Below are 16916 nucleotides of genomic sequence, written 5' to 3'. Positions count from 1 at the left end.
ACTACAGTAAGACCTCCCTGCTCCTATACTCAAATCCTTTCGCTATGAAGGCCAACATGCCATTTGCCGCCTTCACCGCATCAAGGACACCTAGTAAAATTGAAGTCAGTGTGAATCAGGGGAAAAAAATCTCCTGGTTGGAATCATACCGAGAAGAAAGGAAGGTGGTTGCTGGAGGCCAATCATCTCAGCCCAAGGACATTGCTGTAGGAGTTCCTCAGGGCAGTGTCCTCGGCCCAACCGTCTCCAGCTGCTTTATCAATGACCTTCCCGCCATCATAAGTTTAGAAGTGGGAATGTTTGCTGATGATTGTACAGTGTTCAGTTCCATTCCCAACTCCTCAGATAATGAAACAGTCCATATCCGCATGCAGCAATCCCTAGACAACATTTGGGTTTGGGCTGATGAGGGAAAATAAACATTCATGCCACACAAGTACCAGGCAATGACCATCTCCGACAAGAAGAAATCTAACCACCTCCCCTTGACATTCAATGGTATTGCCATAATTGAATGTCCCATCATCGTCATCCTGGGGGTCACCATTGACCAGAAACTTAACTGGACCAGTCACATAAATACTGAGGAGACAAGAGCAGATCAGAGGCTGGGTATTCTGTGGTGAGTGTGTCTCCACCTGACTCCCCAAAGCCTTTCCACCATCTACAAGGCACAAGTCAGGAGTGTGATGGAATACTCTCCAGTTGCCTGGATGAGTGCAGCTCCAACAACACTCAAGAAGCTCGATACCATCCAGGACAAAGCAGCCCACTTGATCGGCACCCCATCCACCACCTTCAACATTAACTCCCTCCACCACCGGCGCACCGTGGCTGCAGTGTGTACCATCTACAAGATGCATTGCATCAACTCGCCACGGCTTTTTCGGCAACACCTCCCCAAACCCGCAACCTCTCTCACCTAGAAGGACAAGGGCAGCAGGCGCATGGGAACACCACCACCTCCACGTTCCCCTCCAAGTCACACACCATCCTGACTTGGAAATATATCGCCGTTCCTTCATTGTTGCTGGGTCAAAATCTTGGAACTCCCTCCCTAACAGCACTGTGGGAGCACCTTCACCACACGGACTGCAGCGGTTCAAGAAGGCGGCTCACCACCACCTTCTCGAGGGCAATTAAGATGGGCAATAAATGCCAGCCTTGCCAGCGATGCCCACATCTCCTGAAATTAACTTTTTAAAACCACGCTCTCCTCGTTTGAGACTTTCCTTGAAACCCATCTCTTTGACCAATCTTTTAGTCACCCCTTCTAATATTTCTTTCTTTGGCTGAGTGTCTGTTTCTTTAAAGATATCTCTATGAAATGCCTGCGGACATTATTTTACGTTCAAGGTGCTAAATAAATACAAGTTGCTTTCTGGAAATGTAATGTTGTATTACTTGAGCTGAATTTGTGTTCTGCAAGGTTTGGAGATTAGTGCTGGAGAGTGGCAGTCTTTGCACATCAGCTATCCTTTGGCCTTTTTGATTACCACACCGAGTTTTTTGGCAAATTGTACTGAATCATGATCATCTCTGTGATATGGAACTTTCAGAAACTGGGTTGAGACTGCCTAAAGATATCCTTGTGGGGCATGTGATATCCAGAGAAAATAAACTTTTATCCCATCGATCTGGGTAAGAGTTGAAGTTTGGTCCTCTACAGATTATATTGATGGACAAATGCTTTATAGACATGTATGATATTTATCTATTTTAATGTAGGCATTAACCTGGTTATTTTAAATAGGTTAATGTTTTTGTTAAAACAGCTGAGAAAAAAATGTCTTCTGAACGGGGTGAGATTGAAAACCTTCATTTCTAGGCTTGGAGGTGCTAACACCACATCGCCACATCGTACTTGACTTCGTTGCTCTGAATATTCTGATGAGTGAAACTACTACAATAAAAATATAAAATAACACATTTTTCAAAATACCACATTATCCTAACTAAGGCTGTCGCTCCAGTGCGGTGGTGAAGGGATACTACATTGCTGTGCCGTCCTTAGATGCGGAGTTTAACTGTCTGCGTTTTCAACAGGGTGTCACAGATCCCAGATCATACAATTCAGAGAAGAGCAGGGAGTTCTTGCAATGTCCTGTCCAACATTTATCCTTCAAACACCATCCAAAAAATAGTGGCCATTCATCTTGCTGCCGTGTGTGGAAACTTGTTGTGGGCAAAAATGGCTACTGTATTTTCCCCACATAACAACAGTGATTATGCTTTCAAAGTAATTCATTGTATGTGAAGCATGTTTGAGACATAACTGGGACACATGATATAGTGCTATATAAAGGCAACTCTGTCTGTCTTTTTTCAAACATATGGAATACATTGTTGTATGTGCTTGAGACTCGGTTGAAAATTGTAGTTAGATGATTTTTACTTGTGTTCCCTTTTTGACACAGTAAAGTAAATGCAATGGCACTGCTGCTTTTGGAGGCAGCAGTATCCCTGGAAGGATCCTAATATAAGTATTTTGATGTTGGAGGCAGCCATGTTTCTGGCCATCAGTAGGCAGAGTGGCTCAGTCTGCCTGCATATACCCGTAAAACAATTTTGTGCACTCGCAACCTTTGGGGAAGGTAGATCCGGCTGAAATAATGTAACAATTGTTTCTGATATTTTGGCTGCTGTGAAATTCACCTTACATTTAAAAATGGACTGGTTTCTACAGTATCCAGGACTGTGAAGCGCTGTGTATTTTGACTACTCTGTTTTACGCTTTCTTTAATGCCCTAGTTTAAAATTACATCCAATAAAGATTCTGTTTGATATTTCACATGCACATGCCCTGGACAAAACTTGAAAGCGACCCACTTAAGACAATTACAATATATGTCTTGTCCAACCTTTTAGACATCTTCCTTGGCAAAGCACAGTGGTAAACGGGTCATGGACTCATCTGTGCTGGTGCTGGCTCACTCTCAGCTCGTTGATTATGCACAGTAAGACCTACAATATGTTACCTTTTCCATTATCAAGGTGACATTGGAAGGGAGTTCCCCAAAGCGCAATAATGAATGATTGATGTATTCATCATAGGCGGTCCCTCGAATCGAGGATGACTTGCTTCCATGCCAAAAAGGGATGAGTTCCCAGGTGTTTCAATGAAGGACCTAATATTCCGGATCCTGAACTAGATCCTGAAGGGTGGAAGATGCCTGTGCATGGATTTTTTTAATGTCTGGTGACCGTTGCACACCAGCCACCACATGGGCTTGACAGAGCTAGGTCTTAGTCCAGTGGCAAGGATTACCCAAGACGACTGGAGACCTGCCCTGCTGCATGGACCTAGTGCGCACAAATATCGCCTGTGGTGCCCCTAGGCTCTTGCCTCTTCTGGGCCCCGAACGATGTATTAAACAAGTGGTTAATATCAACCTGCAATGGGACTGAAAGTATAGCCATGGGTGTATGAGGTGAGCGTGTTTACTGTCAGATCACCAATATTTGCTTTTATTTAAAATCCAGAATTCAGATTTGGGAAACATTATAAATACTCTTGTGAATTCTTATTCTTTACACAGAGTTTAATATTCTTGTTATTTATATGGTATGCACTTTTAACAAAAAGCACTTTTATTTATTTGATTATAAAATATAATTAGAAAGATTGATTAGAAATTTGTTGTAATGTTTACCCATTTGAGGAACGGAAATAATGCGCTGTTGAATTTTAACTAAGATTTATATATTCATGATAACAATTAGTTCACAGTGAATTATTGGCCCTGCTGTTTACAAGGATGGTGCAGGGGAGCACGGTAGTGTGGGGAACCCGAAAATCCCAGGAACTTGGAGGTCCTGCCGATATTAACGACAGGAGCTCATTGACCCTCATCATTTTCTTCTTTTGATTCTCGCCCGGCAGCCGTCCGGCTGGCAGGTGGGAAAACCAGTGGCAGGAGGCCGCAGCAGCCAGGGAACTTGGGGATGGTCCCCGGCAATCACGAAAGATCAGAGTTCCTTAGGGTGGGTGGGAGAAATTGGGTTGGAGCCCGACAGTCGGGAGAGAAGGATTGGGACTCGGGATCGGAGCTCAGTTGGTGGGAGGGTGGATTCAGGACCTGGAAATCTGAGGGAGGAATATGGACTTGGTCGGGGTAGGGTCAGCGATCGCGGCAGAGAGGAGTGGCCGAATGTTTACCGAATGGCCGGGGAAGCACTCCTGCTCTCCCTGGCCCACGAGCCATGCACTAAAAAGCTGAATCCGACTGCTCCCGTCTCCATGTCAGTGCCGGATTTCCCTGCACTTTGGGAGCTTGATCTTAATATCTCACCTAGTGTAATATCTCATAAAGTGTCTCACCTCTCCAAGCGGGGACACGTGCGCGGCACGCAACCCCCCCACCGTAAAATGGCAGCAGGCACGTATGCTGCGGTTTAGGAACACGTTCCCCGATTAAACATTTTTTAACCTTCCCTCCTCCACCTTCTGTCTGTCGTGGGGGTTTAATATCGAGGCCAGCATATTTATTTCTGGAGCAGTTTATAGTGTGTTTTATAATTAATCTTTGACATACTTTCTAACGATGCAGTTTAAAAAAAAATCTGAAATGAAATTTGTTATACTCCGCTCTGCCTTTTTTCGATGTTTTGTGGATCTTCAGGCTTCAAAGCCTGATTAGCAGAGATTTTCCACCTTGTTGGATCTGGTTAAATGTACGTGAATGGGACGTAAATGGCCAGAAGTGTGGGAGGAGGAGATAGCTGATAGTGAATCTGCGCTCATAATGTGGATCTTGCGCTGCTTCTACATGTTTCCCAAATGGCTGGAGAATAGGAAGTGACCACTGCTTCCTAAAATGGCCCAGCTACTTCTGCAACTGCAGGGAGTGGCCTTGCCTTTCTTGTGTTCTGTCATGTATGTATGCTTGGAGTTACTAGCCACCAGGGGGCGCCACTGTCGGAGGTCATTGGGCTGTACGCAAGGGTGTGCGGGCCAGGTGTATATAAAGGAAGCCACCATGTAATGTGGGCACTTTGGGCCCGAATAAAGTTGAGCCAGGATTGCAGCTGAGTGAGTCTATTGAGTTAATTACATACATAACATGTTCCAGCACACGTGCAGTCCTCTGATGAGGAGTGTTGGGAGATGTATTTGGGTCCTAAGAGACAGCATCTCCATTCCCATTGCAGCTATGTCTCCTTTGCTCGGTATTGTATTATGCCTACTCCCAGGTGTCGGTGGGAATGTTGCACTTTATCAGGGAGGCTTTGAGGATGTCCTTGTAACCTCTACCCACCTTTGGCTCGTTTGCCGTGAAGGAGTTCCGAGTAGAGCGCTTGCTTTGAGAGTCTCGTGTCTGGCATGCGGACCTGGGATTCCCTGACCAAAGACCGCCCTAAGTGGAGGAAGTACATCCGGGAGGGCGTTGAGTACCTCGAGCCTCGTCGCCGAGAGCATGCAGAAATCAAGCGCAGGCAGCGGAAAGAGCATGCGGCAAACCTGTCCCACCCTCCCCTACCCTCAATGACTATCTGTCCCACCTGTGGCTCTCGTATTGGACTGTTCAGCCACCCAAGTACTCATTTTAAGAGTGGAAGTACATCTTCCTCGATTCCGAGGGGCTGCCTATGACGATGATGATGATTATGCCTACTGATCTGCATGCCAGCAGACCTGATGGTATCAGTAACATAGCTAAACCCTCATCACTTTTTTTTATCTGCTCCAAACCTGTCCAAGCCAGAGGAGAGAGAGCATGTCCCTTATTAGAAACCAAGGATTCTATGGATCGATGGTAGTATTCTGTGCATTTATAAGAGATGCTATGACTGGCCTTGGACGGGCTGTGCTGCAGATATTGTAGTGGTGTGAAACTGTCTGTCAATATGAAGTTGATGCAGCTGATGGACTCCTCTCCACTCGCTGTCTTCTGTTGTAGGTTACTTAACGCGGTCTCCAAAAACTGAAGAGATCTTTGATCCTGAGTGTGGTGTATGAAATGCTACAATGAACTCCGTACTGCGAGCCAGTGACTGGGTGTAACCTGGTCAGTCTTTAATGGCTTCCAGAAGTGAAGGTACAAAGGTGAAGTTCAGGTTATATACCGGGCCCAGCACGAGTGTACCTATGACCTCCGACGGTAGTGCCCCCTGGTGGTGGGCAGACCTTAAGTATATACATTACACTGAGAGAGCATTCTCGTTTTTAAAACAAAATGTCTGCCATTTCCAGATTCCAGCCTCATCAAATGAGGATGGATGTGATCTGCCCTGGCTCTGCAGGTGGCAGGTTTCTTTGTTCCTACTCTGCCACCACCACCTGTTCCTAACTTACTTGAGTTCTGCATATACCCCAGTGCTCCCTGCTTTACCTCAGTATCAAAATATATCAACGGATATACCTGAGGTGGTGCTTTTGAAGGTGAGAGTAAGTGAGTTATGCTGTGAGGCACTGCTTTGCTCAGTGACACTAAGCCATAGCTCTATTTCCGGTGACCTATCAAAAGTTGGTGATGTAGGTCTGGCAACGTCTCGATTTTAATATTCTTATCCTCATGTTCAAATCCCTCCATGGCCTCACCCCTCCCAACCTTTGTAACCTCCTCCAGCCTTACAACGCTCCGCGATCTCTGCGATCCTCCAATTTTGGCCATTTGTGCACCCCAGATTTCCATTGTTCCACCATTGCTGACTTGGACGTCAGCTGCCTGGGCCTTAAGCTGTGGAATTCCACACTAAACTTCTCCACTTTCCTGCCTCTGACTCCTTTGAGTCGCACCTTTAAAACCTATCTCTCTGACCAAGCTTTTGGTCACCTGTCCTCATATCTCTTTCGGTGGCTCCATTTCAAATGTTGTCTCATAACACTCCTATTGTCTCATAATGCTTACTATCTTAAAGGTGCTATAAAAATGCAAGTTGTTGCTATGCTTATGAGAACCCTTCAGATATGACTTTCAGCAGAATGAGTCACTTGTTATTGTGCTTCGTTGTATACTTTGTTGCCAATCAGGGAATAAATAGGGTGAGAAGATGCAGCAGGAGGAAACGATTTCCATAACCTCTGTCAGAAACATTTGGTACTTTGAGCATATGTAGCAGACCAGGAAACATGGAACATATTCTGTGATGAACCGCAGTGAGCCACAATTATAAATATTAACATGGAAAGTCTTCTGTATCCAATGGTCACCCTCCTGCATTGTGCCATCCAAATCAAACTATTACATTAACAATATATTTTTTACATTTCATTGTTTATTGAAACTCGTTTTTGTGCGGCATTGTGAAATTTGCCATGTCAGAGTCACATGACAGTCTTGCAACATGGCTTGTCACTCTGCTTCAGTGAAATAACAACTTTGATTCATAATTTCCACTTCGTTTATTGGCTGATTTTATGAAAGCTGGTTTGAATATTTGAATGGAATAATAATCATCATTTAACTATTATTTATCACTTTTCTGTCCCTATTTATTTTAGTGGGCTATTTTATTTCCATAAGAGACACTACTTCTCCTCCATTCAAATTTTCCTTCCTATTTTTCTGCTTTTCCTACATTACAATAGTGACTACATTTGAAAAAGTACCTTACTGGCTATAAAGTGCTTTGGGAGGCCCTGAGACTATAAAAGGCACTATATAAATGCATTGTCTTTCCTTGCCCCAAGGCACCAACTTTTGCTGGCTGTCTTCCAGGGCCATTCTTCATGCATGAGCCTACATAGTGAGTGTCAGCAGACTATTATGCCTTGGGGAGCATCATAGCCCAATGGTGCTGAAGGGTAGTTATAGCGGTCCAATGAGGTAAGTTCACTCGGAATAGACGATTTGTGTGAGATTCGTCTACACTGGTCAGTGACTTTATTCATGAGCTTCTTGAGGAAGGTCCCCAGCCTTCATTGACCAAATGGATGGCTAGATTACATCTATTGAGGTCTCTGCTGATGCCACTTTGTTTTTGCTACTGGCTACTGCAATGTTGTTCACCTATTTAATGTTTACATAGGATTGCATACATAGGCTATATGGGACAGAAACAGGCCATTCAGCCCAACCAGTTCATGCCAGCGTTTATGCTCCACTCAAGCCTCCTCCCGTCTTTACTCATCTAAATCTATCAGCATAACCCTCTATTCCTTTCTCCCTCATATGCTTGTTTAGCATCCCTTTTAAATGCGTCTATACTATTCGCACACACTGTGTCGCATACTCCCCACGCCTCCTCTGGAAATCTGCTTTACTTCTATTTGTTAGTATCCTAGGTGTAATAGCTTACCCCGTGAATCCACTACATGGGGAATATTATGGGAATCTCTGCCTGACCACTCGGTGGTGCTGTACATCAGTGCATTGACACCCTGATCACCAAGCCAGCAGACCCCTTACTCTGTTTAAAGCAGGAGGTCAGCGTACATTGTTCAATGATGAGGTTGACCATTTGTATTGGAAACTTTTCCTTGCTCTACTATTCGCTGTGTGTGCTTTGGAGGAATTCTGTACTCTGATAACAGTCTGATGAGCTCGGCTCAAATAAGTCACTTAATTGCATGACAGAAATACTGTTGGCTTCTGTTTGTCCAAACTAGTTAAGATGTCAGTTGTCTGAAATTCAATTTAAAATGTTGAAAGGAGGGTATTTTCAAACAGCAAAGTGTACAAGATTAGATTATGTGCTTCGAATAAAGAACTACTGTAGTAAAGATAGATGAATGGAAAAATAACTGCAATGGATTAGTCTGAGCATGCCTTTACCGAATGCTGAAGCATGACCCAATTGAGGCCAAAATTCAATGTCAGGGTTTGAAAATTAATTACCATGAATGTAAGTAAATTTAAATCAATGCTTTCTGTCTGTGGCTCTATCCGTTTGTTCAATATATAAAACAAATGTTTCCATAAGTTTGAAAAGAGGATAAGTATATAGGGAAAAAGACTATTAATGATATTCTCCTCTACATTGCAAACCATGTATCTCCTCATTTCCCTGAGGCCTTCTGAAGGAAGGAGTCTGGTTGTTTTTTCATTGACATGGGTATTTCTTTACTACTTTAGTAATTCGACCGAGTGTCTGGCAAAAGGAGCAGAATCAAATCCATAGAGTATAGTTGCAATCCTCAGAAGACCTGGTCCTCAGTGAGTAAGATTGTTCATAAGTCTTGGTGAGTTGAAGGAGGGTTTTACTGAGCCATCCCACGATTTGAGTGGAGCCATTTCTTCCCCAAATCTGAGCACAATGTGTCTCTTTTTTTTAATTTTGTTTTTGAATTAATAGTGGGATCTGTGAAGTTCAGGTTTAGAATCTAGTGATGTTGGCATTGTGCAAAATGCCACTCTAGAAATGGGAGGAACAGAACTTTAAAGAAAATCACATTTGTTCCTGAATTTGACTGCGAATATAACCATTTGAAATAAATCTGTGGTAGAGTGAGCAAACATGATAGTTTCCACCTAAGATTTAACAGATTATTAATTACACTGATGATTGGTATCCATTAAGTCGTGAGTTTGAGTATAGATGTGAAACAAGTCTTCCAGTGCAGTATTTTTGCTCTGTCCATTAAATTGGATGAAAAAATAATGTCTGCAAGATGTGGTCGAAAGCAGAAACATATTTGTTTTCTCAACCTGCCTTGTAGCCTTTGACACAGTTGACCGCACAATTCTGCTCCACCGTCGTCCAGCCAGGTGGAACTGCACTCGTCTGGTTCCGTTCTTAACTATCCAGTTGAAGCTAGAGGATCACCTTCAAAGGCTTCTCTTCCCGCTCCCGCACCGTTACCTCTGGTGTCCCCCAAGGATCTATCCTTGGCCCCCTCTTATTTCTCGTCTAGATGCTGCCCCTTGGTGATGTCATCCGTCAACACAATGTCAGTTTCCACGGGTACGGTGATGACAACCAGCTGTACCTCACTTCCACCCCTCTTAACCCCTCCACTGTCTGTAAACTGTCAGACTGCTTGTCCGACAAAGTAGAAATTTCCTCCAACTAAATATTGGGAATACCAAAGCCGTTGTCTTCGGTCCTCGCCACAGTCGGTTCCCTAGTCGCCGACTCCATCCCTCTCCCTGGCAATTGCCTGAGGCTGAACAGTTGGTTTGTAAATTTGGTGTCATATTTGACCATGGTTCTGCTTCTACTTGTACTGTGGACCAGAGGGGGGAAAAAATCCATGATTTATTAACCCTGACATTGCAGAAATGTACTTGCATGCAACTTTTCTCATTTTATTCTCCCATCTCTATTCTGCAGCATGTGATTAGTGAGCAATACTGGTTGAGAAATTACAGGCCCCATCACTAAATCGCTATAAATGCCCTTCATTTGTCCTCAACAGATACAAATGTGATTAGATGATTGGCAAGAGTCAAAAAGGCCCTTAAAATCACTCCCAAATTGATTCTCCTGACAGCCTTTTACTACAGATCTCCGCGTAGTGCTGAGTTATTGCAGATTTTCTTCAGCGTATTTTTGGGCCAGCGATCATTCGGGCGAATTGTGGGCGAAATGCTAAAAGTAGCGCTTGCCGATAATCTGGGCCATAATCGGGTGCAAGTTTCCATTATAAGCACTATTCTCGGCCTTGCACAAGGATGACATCATATTTTCTTTTCAAAAGTAGGCCGGGTGATACAGCTCATTCAGCAATACCAAAAGTTGGGCCGACGATAAATGGGCCATAATCGGGCGTTAGTTTCCACTTTTCAGCAAATATGGGCGATAGCCTGAGTCTCAGCTCTTATATGGGCGACGATATGCCGAAAGTCTAGCCCCATACTTGCCTTTATTAGTCGAGGCATGGAATACAAGATCAAGGAGGTTATGCTTGAACTGTATAAAGCACTGGTTAGGCCGCAGCTGGAGTACTGTGTGCAGTTCTGGTCACCACATTACAGGAAAGATGTGATTGCACTGGAAAGGGTGCAGAGGAGATTTATAAGAATGTTGCCTGGACTGGAGAATTTTGGCTATGAGGAAAGATTGGAGATACTGGGTCTGTTTTCTTTGGAACAGAGGAGGCTGAAGGGAGACCCGATTCAGGTGTATAAAATTATGAGGGGCCTGGATAGAGTAGATAGGAAGGACCTGTTTCCCTTGGCAGAGGAGTCAACAACCAGATTTAAAGTAATTGGGGGGGGGGGGGTATAGAGGAGATATGAGGGGAAATGTCGTTGCCCAGAGGGTGGTGGGGGTCTGGAACTCACTGCCTGAAAGGGTGGTAGAGGCAGAAAGTCTCACCACATTTTAAAAAAGTACTTGGATGTGCACTTAGTGTCGTAACCCACAGGGCTACGGACCAACAGCTGGAAAGTGGGATTAGGCTGGATAGCTCTTGGTCGGCCGGCACGGAAACGATGGGCCGAAATAGCCTCCTTTGTGCTTTAATTTCTATGATGTTAGCAAAGATACTTGTTGAAAATGAAAATACTCGAGAATTTAGTTTTTACTTTACTTTTCAATTATTTCAGTAATAGAGTTTGGTAATGAAACATTTTTCCCAAACTATTGATGAAAGAATAGAAAAATAAGCTATCAGTGTATACAGTGTATATACATGCTATATTTAATACAAATATTTATTGTAATGGCCGCATATCACAAGCTACTTTATAATGCCTCCTTGTTGACTTAAGGAATTAACGATGTGCCGTTTCCTCAAGTTACTTTCTGAGTTGTAGCGTGGCACATGGCCTGTTACTTTGAGGCAGGCTGATTTGTATATTTGAATTCTGCTCTAATTGTTAGCTGTATGTGTGGCACACCCTGACCACTGACCAAATCCTTTTGCTAAATGCATAAAACAAAAGTATTCGAAGCAATTATTTTTATTTTTCAGCATTTACCTTTTAAGCAACGTTTGGAAACCGCACCAGAGGTTTGACATGGGCCACTGATGCTTAACGGTTATTCATTTTCTTATTTTAACTCTTTTTAATAGCGTGCAACTTTATTTTTAAATTTAGCTGCAGCACTTGATTGCTTTGCTAGCTGAACCTAATGGTGCCAGGGAAAGTGAATTGTGAATGTTTGAACTCCAAGACCCAGGCTTCTATCTACTCTAAGTCATTGCCCTCAGCAAAATGATCTGTTTGACTCGCTTCCAACGCTCTAGAGTTTGGGCAGGTCATACAGGCCTGAACAGGATGTTCCTCACCAACTATTAACAAATGCAAGCCACAAATATCTTGGATGTGAAGTGGATCATATTTACATTTTGGGCTCCGTTTAACACTTGTATGATGTGAATAGTGCATGAGGGAGATATCATAACAATATTTGTGTTTCTAATATAAACACATTGACCGGGGGGGAGGGGGATGACTGTTTCTTCGACAGAGTGTGTGAAATAATGTTATTTTTCCACAGATGGGCAGTAGTTATCAATTGTGATAATCAGTATAAAAATAGCTGGCAGGTTTACTTGCAGTCCTTTGATACAGCTGGTAATTGGACTGCTGTTAAAGCACATGCTGACAGATTCTATTTTTAGTTTGTTGCACGCATGGGTTTATATATAAAGTTTTGTTTGTTTAATTAGAAAAAAATATGTAATCTAGTGGTATTTTTGCTGAAATTTTTATTTTTTCTCATTTTTTGTCAGCGTCAAAGAATTCTCAGCATTGAAGTGATTAGGGTCAGCGACAGGCAGCAGAGGTGCCTGAGAGATTTGCTTGTTCAGGCCATGCACTGCATTCACTTCCAAATGTGCACTGTCTTAGGATTTCAAATATGTCTTTGAAAACTTCGTAATAGCACAAGTAAAGTTTACAAAAGATATCGGCTCATGTTTTAGTTGGGACCTTTCATTTTTTGCTTTCAGGCCTCAACTGACCTGGTGTGCAACATTTAAATTATTTTTAAATTAAACCACAGATTGCAAAAATAAATATTCAAAGTAGGTTGGCAACATTTATGGCATCTAGATGTGAATCATAGAATCTCACAACACAGAAAAGCCCATCGTGACTGTGCAGGCTCTTTGGTAGAGCTATCCATTTAATCCCATTCCCTGCTCTTTCCCCATAGCTCTGTATTTGTTTCCTTAAAATATTCATCTAGTTCTCTTTTCAATATTACTATTGAACCTTACAGCACCCTTTCAGGCAGTGCATCCCAGGTCATAAATCTGTATTCTTGGTTACCAACCCTTCAGCCAATGAAAACACTTTCTCATTATTTACTCTATCAAAACTGTTTATGACTATTAAATCTCAACTTAACCTTCTCTGCTCTAAAGAGAACACACTGAGTGTAATGTGGCCAAGTTTGCTGATGATACAAAGATGGGTGGGAAAGCAAATTGTGAGGAGGACACAAAAAATCTGCAAAGGGTTATAGACAGGCTAAGTGAGTGAGAAAAAAATGGCAGATGCAGTATAATGTGGGAAAATGTGAGGTTATTCACTTTGTCAGAAAAAATAGAAAAGCAAATTATAATTTAAATGGAGAAAAATTGCAAGGTGCTGCAGTACAGAGAGACCTGGGGGTCCTTGTGCATGAAACACAAAAAGTTAGTATACAGGTACAGCAAGTAATCAGGAAGGCAAATGGAATGTTGGTCTTTATTGCAAGGGGGATAGAGTATAAAAGCAGAGAAGTCCTGCTACAACTGTACAGGTTATTGGTGAGGCCACACCTGGAGTACTGCATACAGTTTTGCTCCGTATTTAAGGAAGGATATACTTGCATTGGAGGCTGTTCAGAGAAGGTTCACCAGGTTGATTCCGGAGATGAGGGGGTTAACTTATGAGGATAGGTTGGCCCTATACTCCTCGGAGTTCAGAAGAATGAGAGGTGATCTTATTGAAACATATATGATAATGAGGGGGCTCGACAAGGTGGATGCAGAGAGGATATTTCCACTCATAGGAGAAACTAAAACTAGGGGACATAGTTTCAGAATAAGGGTCCGCCCATTTAAAACTGAGATGAGGAGGAATTTCCTCTGAGGGTTGTACATCTATGGAATTCTCTGCCCCAGAGAGCTGTGGAGGCTGGGTCATTGAATATATTTAAGGCAGAGATAGACAGATTTTTGAGAGATAAGGGAATAAAGGGTTATGGGGAACAGGCAGGGAAGTGGAGCTGAGTCCATGATCAGTTCAGCCATGATCTTATTAAATGGCGGAGGCCAGGTGGCCTACTCCTGCTCCTATTTCATATGTTCTTATTGTAGTAAATCTCCTCTGCGCCATTGACACCGTTCCTGAAGCTTGGTGTCCAGAATTGGACACAATGGGCTGAGTTTTAAATGGGAAAGTGGGTTAAGAATGGGGTTGGTTTCCGGGGGCGGAGGAAGCCAATGTAAGTCTCCGATCACAGTGGGTGGGTTTGCTAAGGACACTGGATTCAGCAGTCCTGGCCTTGCATTAGCAGGTGGTTAGCTGGCTGTCCTCCCACATTCTACGTAAACTTGAGGGGATTCAAAACTGGGCTGCCCATGTCCTAACTCGCACCAAGTCCCGCTCACCAATCACCCCGTGCTTGCTGACCTACATTGGCTCCCATTTAATAGATTTCAAAATTCTCATCCTGTTTTCAAATCCCTCCATGGCCTCGCCCCTCCCGAGCTCTTTAATCTCTTTCAATAGGCTCCCGAGGTATGGAAAATGGTCCATGTTGTCCAAGGTCTCGTTGTGAATTTTGATAACTAGGGGGCAGTGTTGTGTGGTGGTGGCAGGTTGTTAGAGGACCTTTGTCTTACTGATGTTTAGTGTGAGGCCCATGCTCTCGTACGCCTCGGTGAAGGTGTTGACAATGGCTTGGAGTTTGGCCTCCGAGTGTGTGCAGGCGCAGGCATCATCTGCGTACTGTAATTCGATGGCATCGAAGCATTGACCACGCTCGATCAGCTCTGCTGGATGGGCCATATCGTCCGCATGCCTGACACGAGACTCCCAAAGCAAGCGCTCTATTCTGAGATCCGACACGATAAGTGAGCCCCAGGTGGGTAGAGGAAACGCTTCAACGACACCCTCAAAGCCTCCTTGGAAAAAGTGCAACATCCCCACCGACACCTGGGAATCCCTAGCTCAAGACTGCCCAAAGTGGGGGAAAAGCATCCGGGAAGGCGCTGAACACCTCAAGTCCCTTCGCCGAGAGTAAGCTGAAGCCAAGCGTCGACAGCAGAAGGAGCGCACGGCAACTCGGGTACCCCACCCATACATTCCTCAAGCCACCGTCTGCCCCACCTGTGACAGAGACTGTAGGTCCCGCATTGGACTCATCAGTCACTTGAAAACTCATTTTTAGTGCGGAAGCAAATCATCCTCGACCCCGAGGGACTGCCGATGAATCTCCTTCAGCTGCACCCCACCCCCACCCCCCTGAGATATCTGCATTCCCCTAATTCTGCCCTCTTTTGCATCCCTGATTATAATCGCTCAACCATTGGTGGTCTTGCCTTCTGTTACCTAAGCCCTAAGCTTTTGAATTCCCTGCCTAAACCTCGCTGCCTCTCTTTCCTCCTTTCGACGCTCCTTAAAATCTACCTCTTTGATCAAGCTTTTGGTCACCTGCCCTAATTTCTCCTCGTGGCTCGGTGTCAATTTTTTTGTCTCTCAGTACTCCGATGAGGCGTCTTGGGACGTTTTACTACGTTAAAGGCGTTATATAAATACAAGTTTTTGTTGTTGCTTCACGAGGCCTGCAAAACCCGACCAGCTAAAGTCAAATTCAGCCTCATTCTAATGCCCGCCCCTCATCCTGCCTCCGTTAAAACTGGAAGTGGGCGGGTTCTGGTCGGGATTCAGGTTGTTAATTTTAACTTCCCACGTGACCCCAACCCACTGGCTATTTGTAGGTTAAAGCTCCCCCAATACTCTAGCTGTGATCTAAGCAGTGATCAACAAAGGTTTAGCATAATTTCCTCGCTGTTTTATTCTCTACCTCGGTTTAGAAATCCAAGGACCCCGAATCATTTTTGAACAGCCTTACCAACTTGCCGTGCCACCTTCAACAACTTCTGTACAAAACCCCCAAGGGTCTCTGATCCTGCACACCATCTAAAATTGCACCATTTAATTTATATTGCCTCTTTTTGTTCTTTTAAAATGCATCACTTCACACTTCGTGCATTAAAATTGCATCTGCCATGTGTCTGCCCATTTCACCAGTCTGTCTGTGTCCTTCTGAAGACTACTATCATCCTCCTCCACTGTTTACTGCTTTTTGAAAGTCTCGTGTCATCTGCAAACTTTGAAATTATACCCTCTGTACCCAAGTTCAGTTCATTAATCTATGTCAAAATGTTCTAATATTGACCCCTGGTGACACTACTGAATAAATCCCTCCAGTCTGCAAAACTGTTTTCTACTTTCTCTCTCTCTCTCAGCCAATTTCATATCTGCGCTGCCATGGGCTTCAATTTTGCTAACAAATCTATTGTGTGATACTTTATCAAACATCTTTTGCAAGTCCATATACACAACATCAACCACACTATCCTCATCCATCCTCTCCGTTACTTCATCAAAGAACACAATCAAGTTAGCCAAACACAATTTGCCTGTAACAGATCTGCATTTTATTCTATTCCTCTTATTGATGAGGAAGGTTCATCGCTTCGAAGATTTTCACATCAACAGCAAGTCTTCATCACCTTTTCCCAGATTTGATGGCAGACTCACCTTCCCCATGTTATAAAATGCCAACCTGTCCAGGTTTATATTGTCAAGGGATGCATTCACCCAGTGTCAAGTGTGAAGATCCACTTCAGCACTGAGTAATATAGGTTTCCATTCAGTGGTTCTGTATATAGAACAGGTATATTTAATTATAACCAGTAACAATGATACAAGTCAGCAGCTGCAATGGCATTTTGCCTTCCAAAACACATACACACGCTTTTCCCCATCCCCTCTCCCTCTCCTTCACACAACTTTCTGGATTTTGACTTGTTTCCCTAACTTCCCCATCCCCGGTGTGGGAGGGGGGGGGGGGTTCTACAACTC

At 43.7% G+C, this 16916-nt stretch overlaps 1 protein-coding gene across 10 annotated transcripts in view; it reads left to right on the top strand.

Annotated features, from left to right (window-relative positions):
* The window catches only part of LOC139277138 (microphthalmia-associated transcription factor-like), a 403865-nt gene that overhangs the window by 16144 nt on the left and 370805 nt on the right, over positions 1-16916 (top strand). Inside the window, exon 1 of one of the 10 annotated variants that reach the window (XM_070895187.1) lies at positions 3410-3431. The exons of the other annotated variants lie outside the window; for them this stretch is intronic. Coding sequence (XP_070751288.1) covers positions 3427-3431 — 5 coding nt within the window. The 5' untranslated portion in view covers positions 3410-3426. Of the gene's footprint in view, positions 1-3409; positions 3432-16916 lie in introns of those variants that run through there. 10 annotated transcript variants of the gene reach the window in all.

The sequence above is a fragment of the Pristiophorus japonicus genome, chromosome 12, assembly GCF_044704955.1.
Source record: "Pristiophorus japonicus isolate sPriJap1 chromosome 12, sPriJap1.hap1, whole genome shotgun sequence".
NCBI lineage: Eukaryota > Metazoa > Chordata > Chondrichthyes > Pristiophoridae > Pristiophorus > Pristiophorus japonicus.
This window is presented reverse-complemented; position numbering and strand designations above follow the sequence as displayed.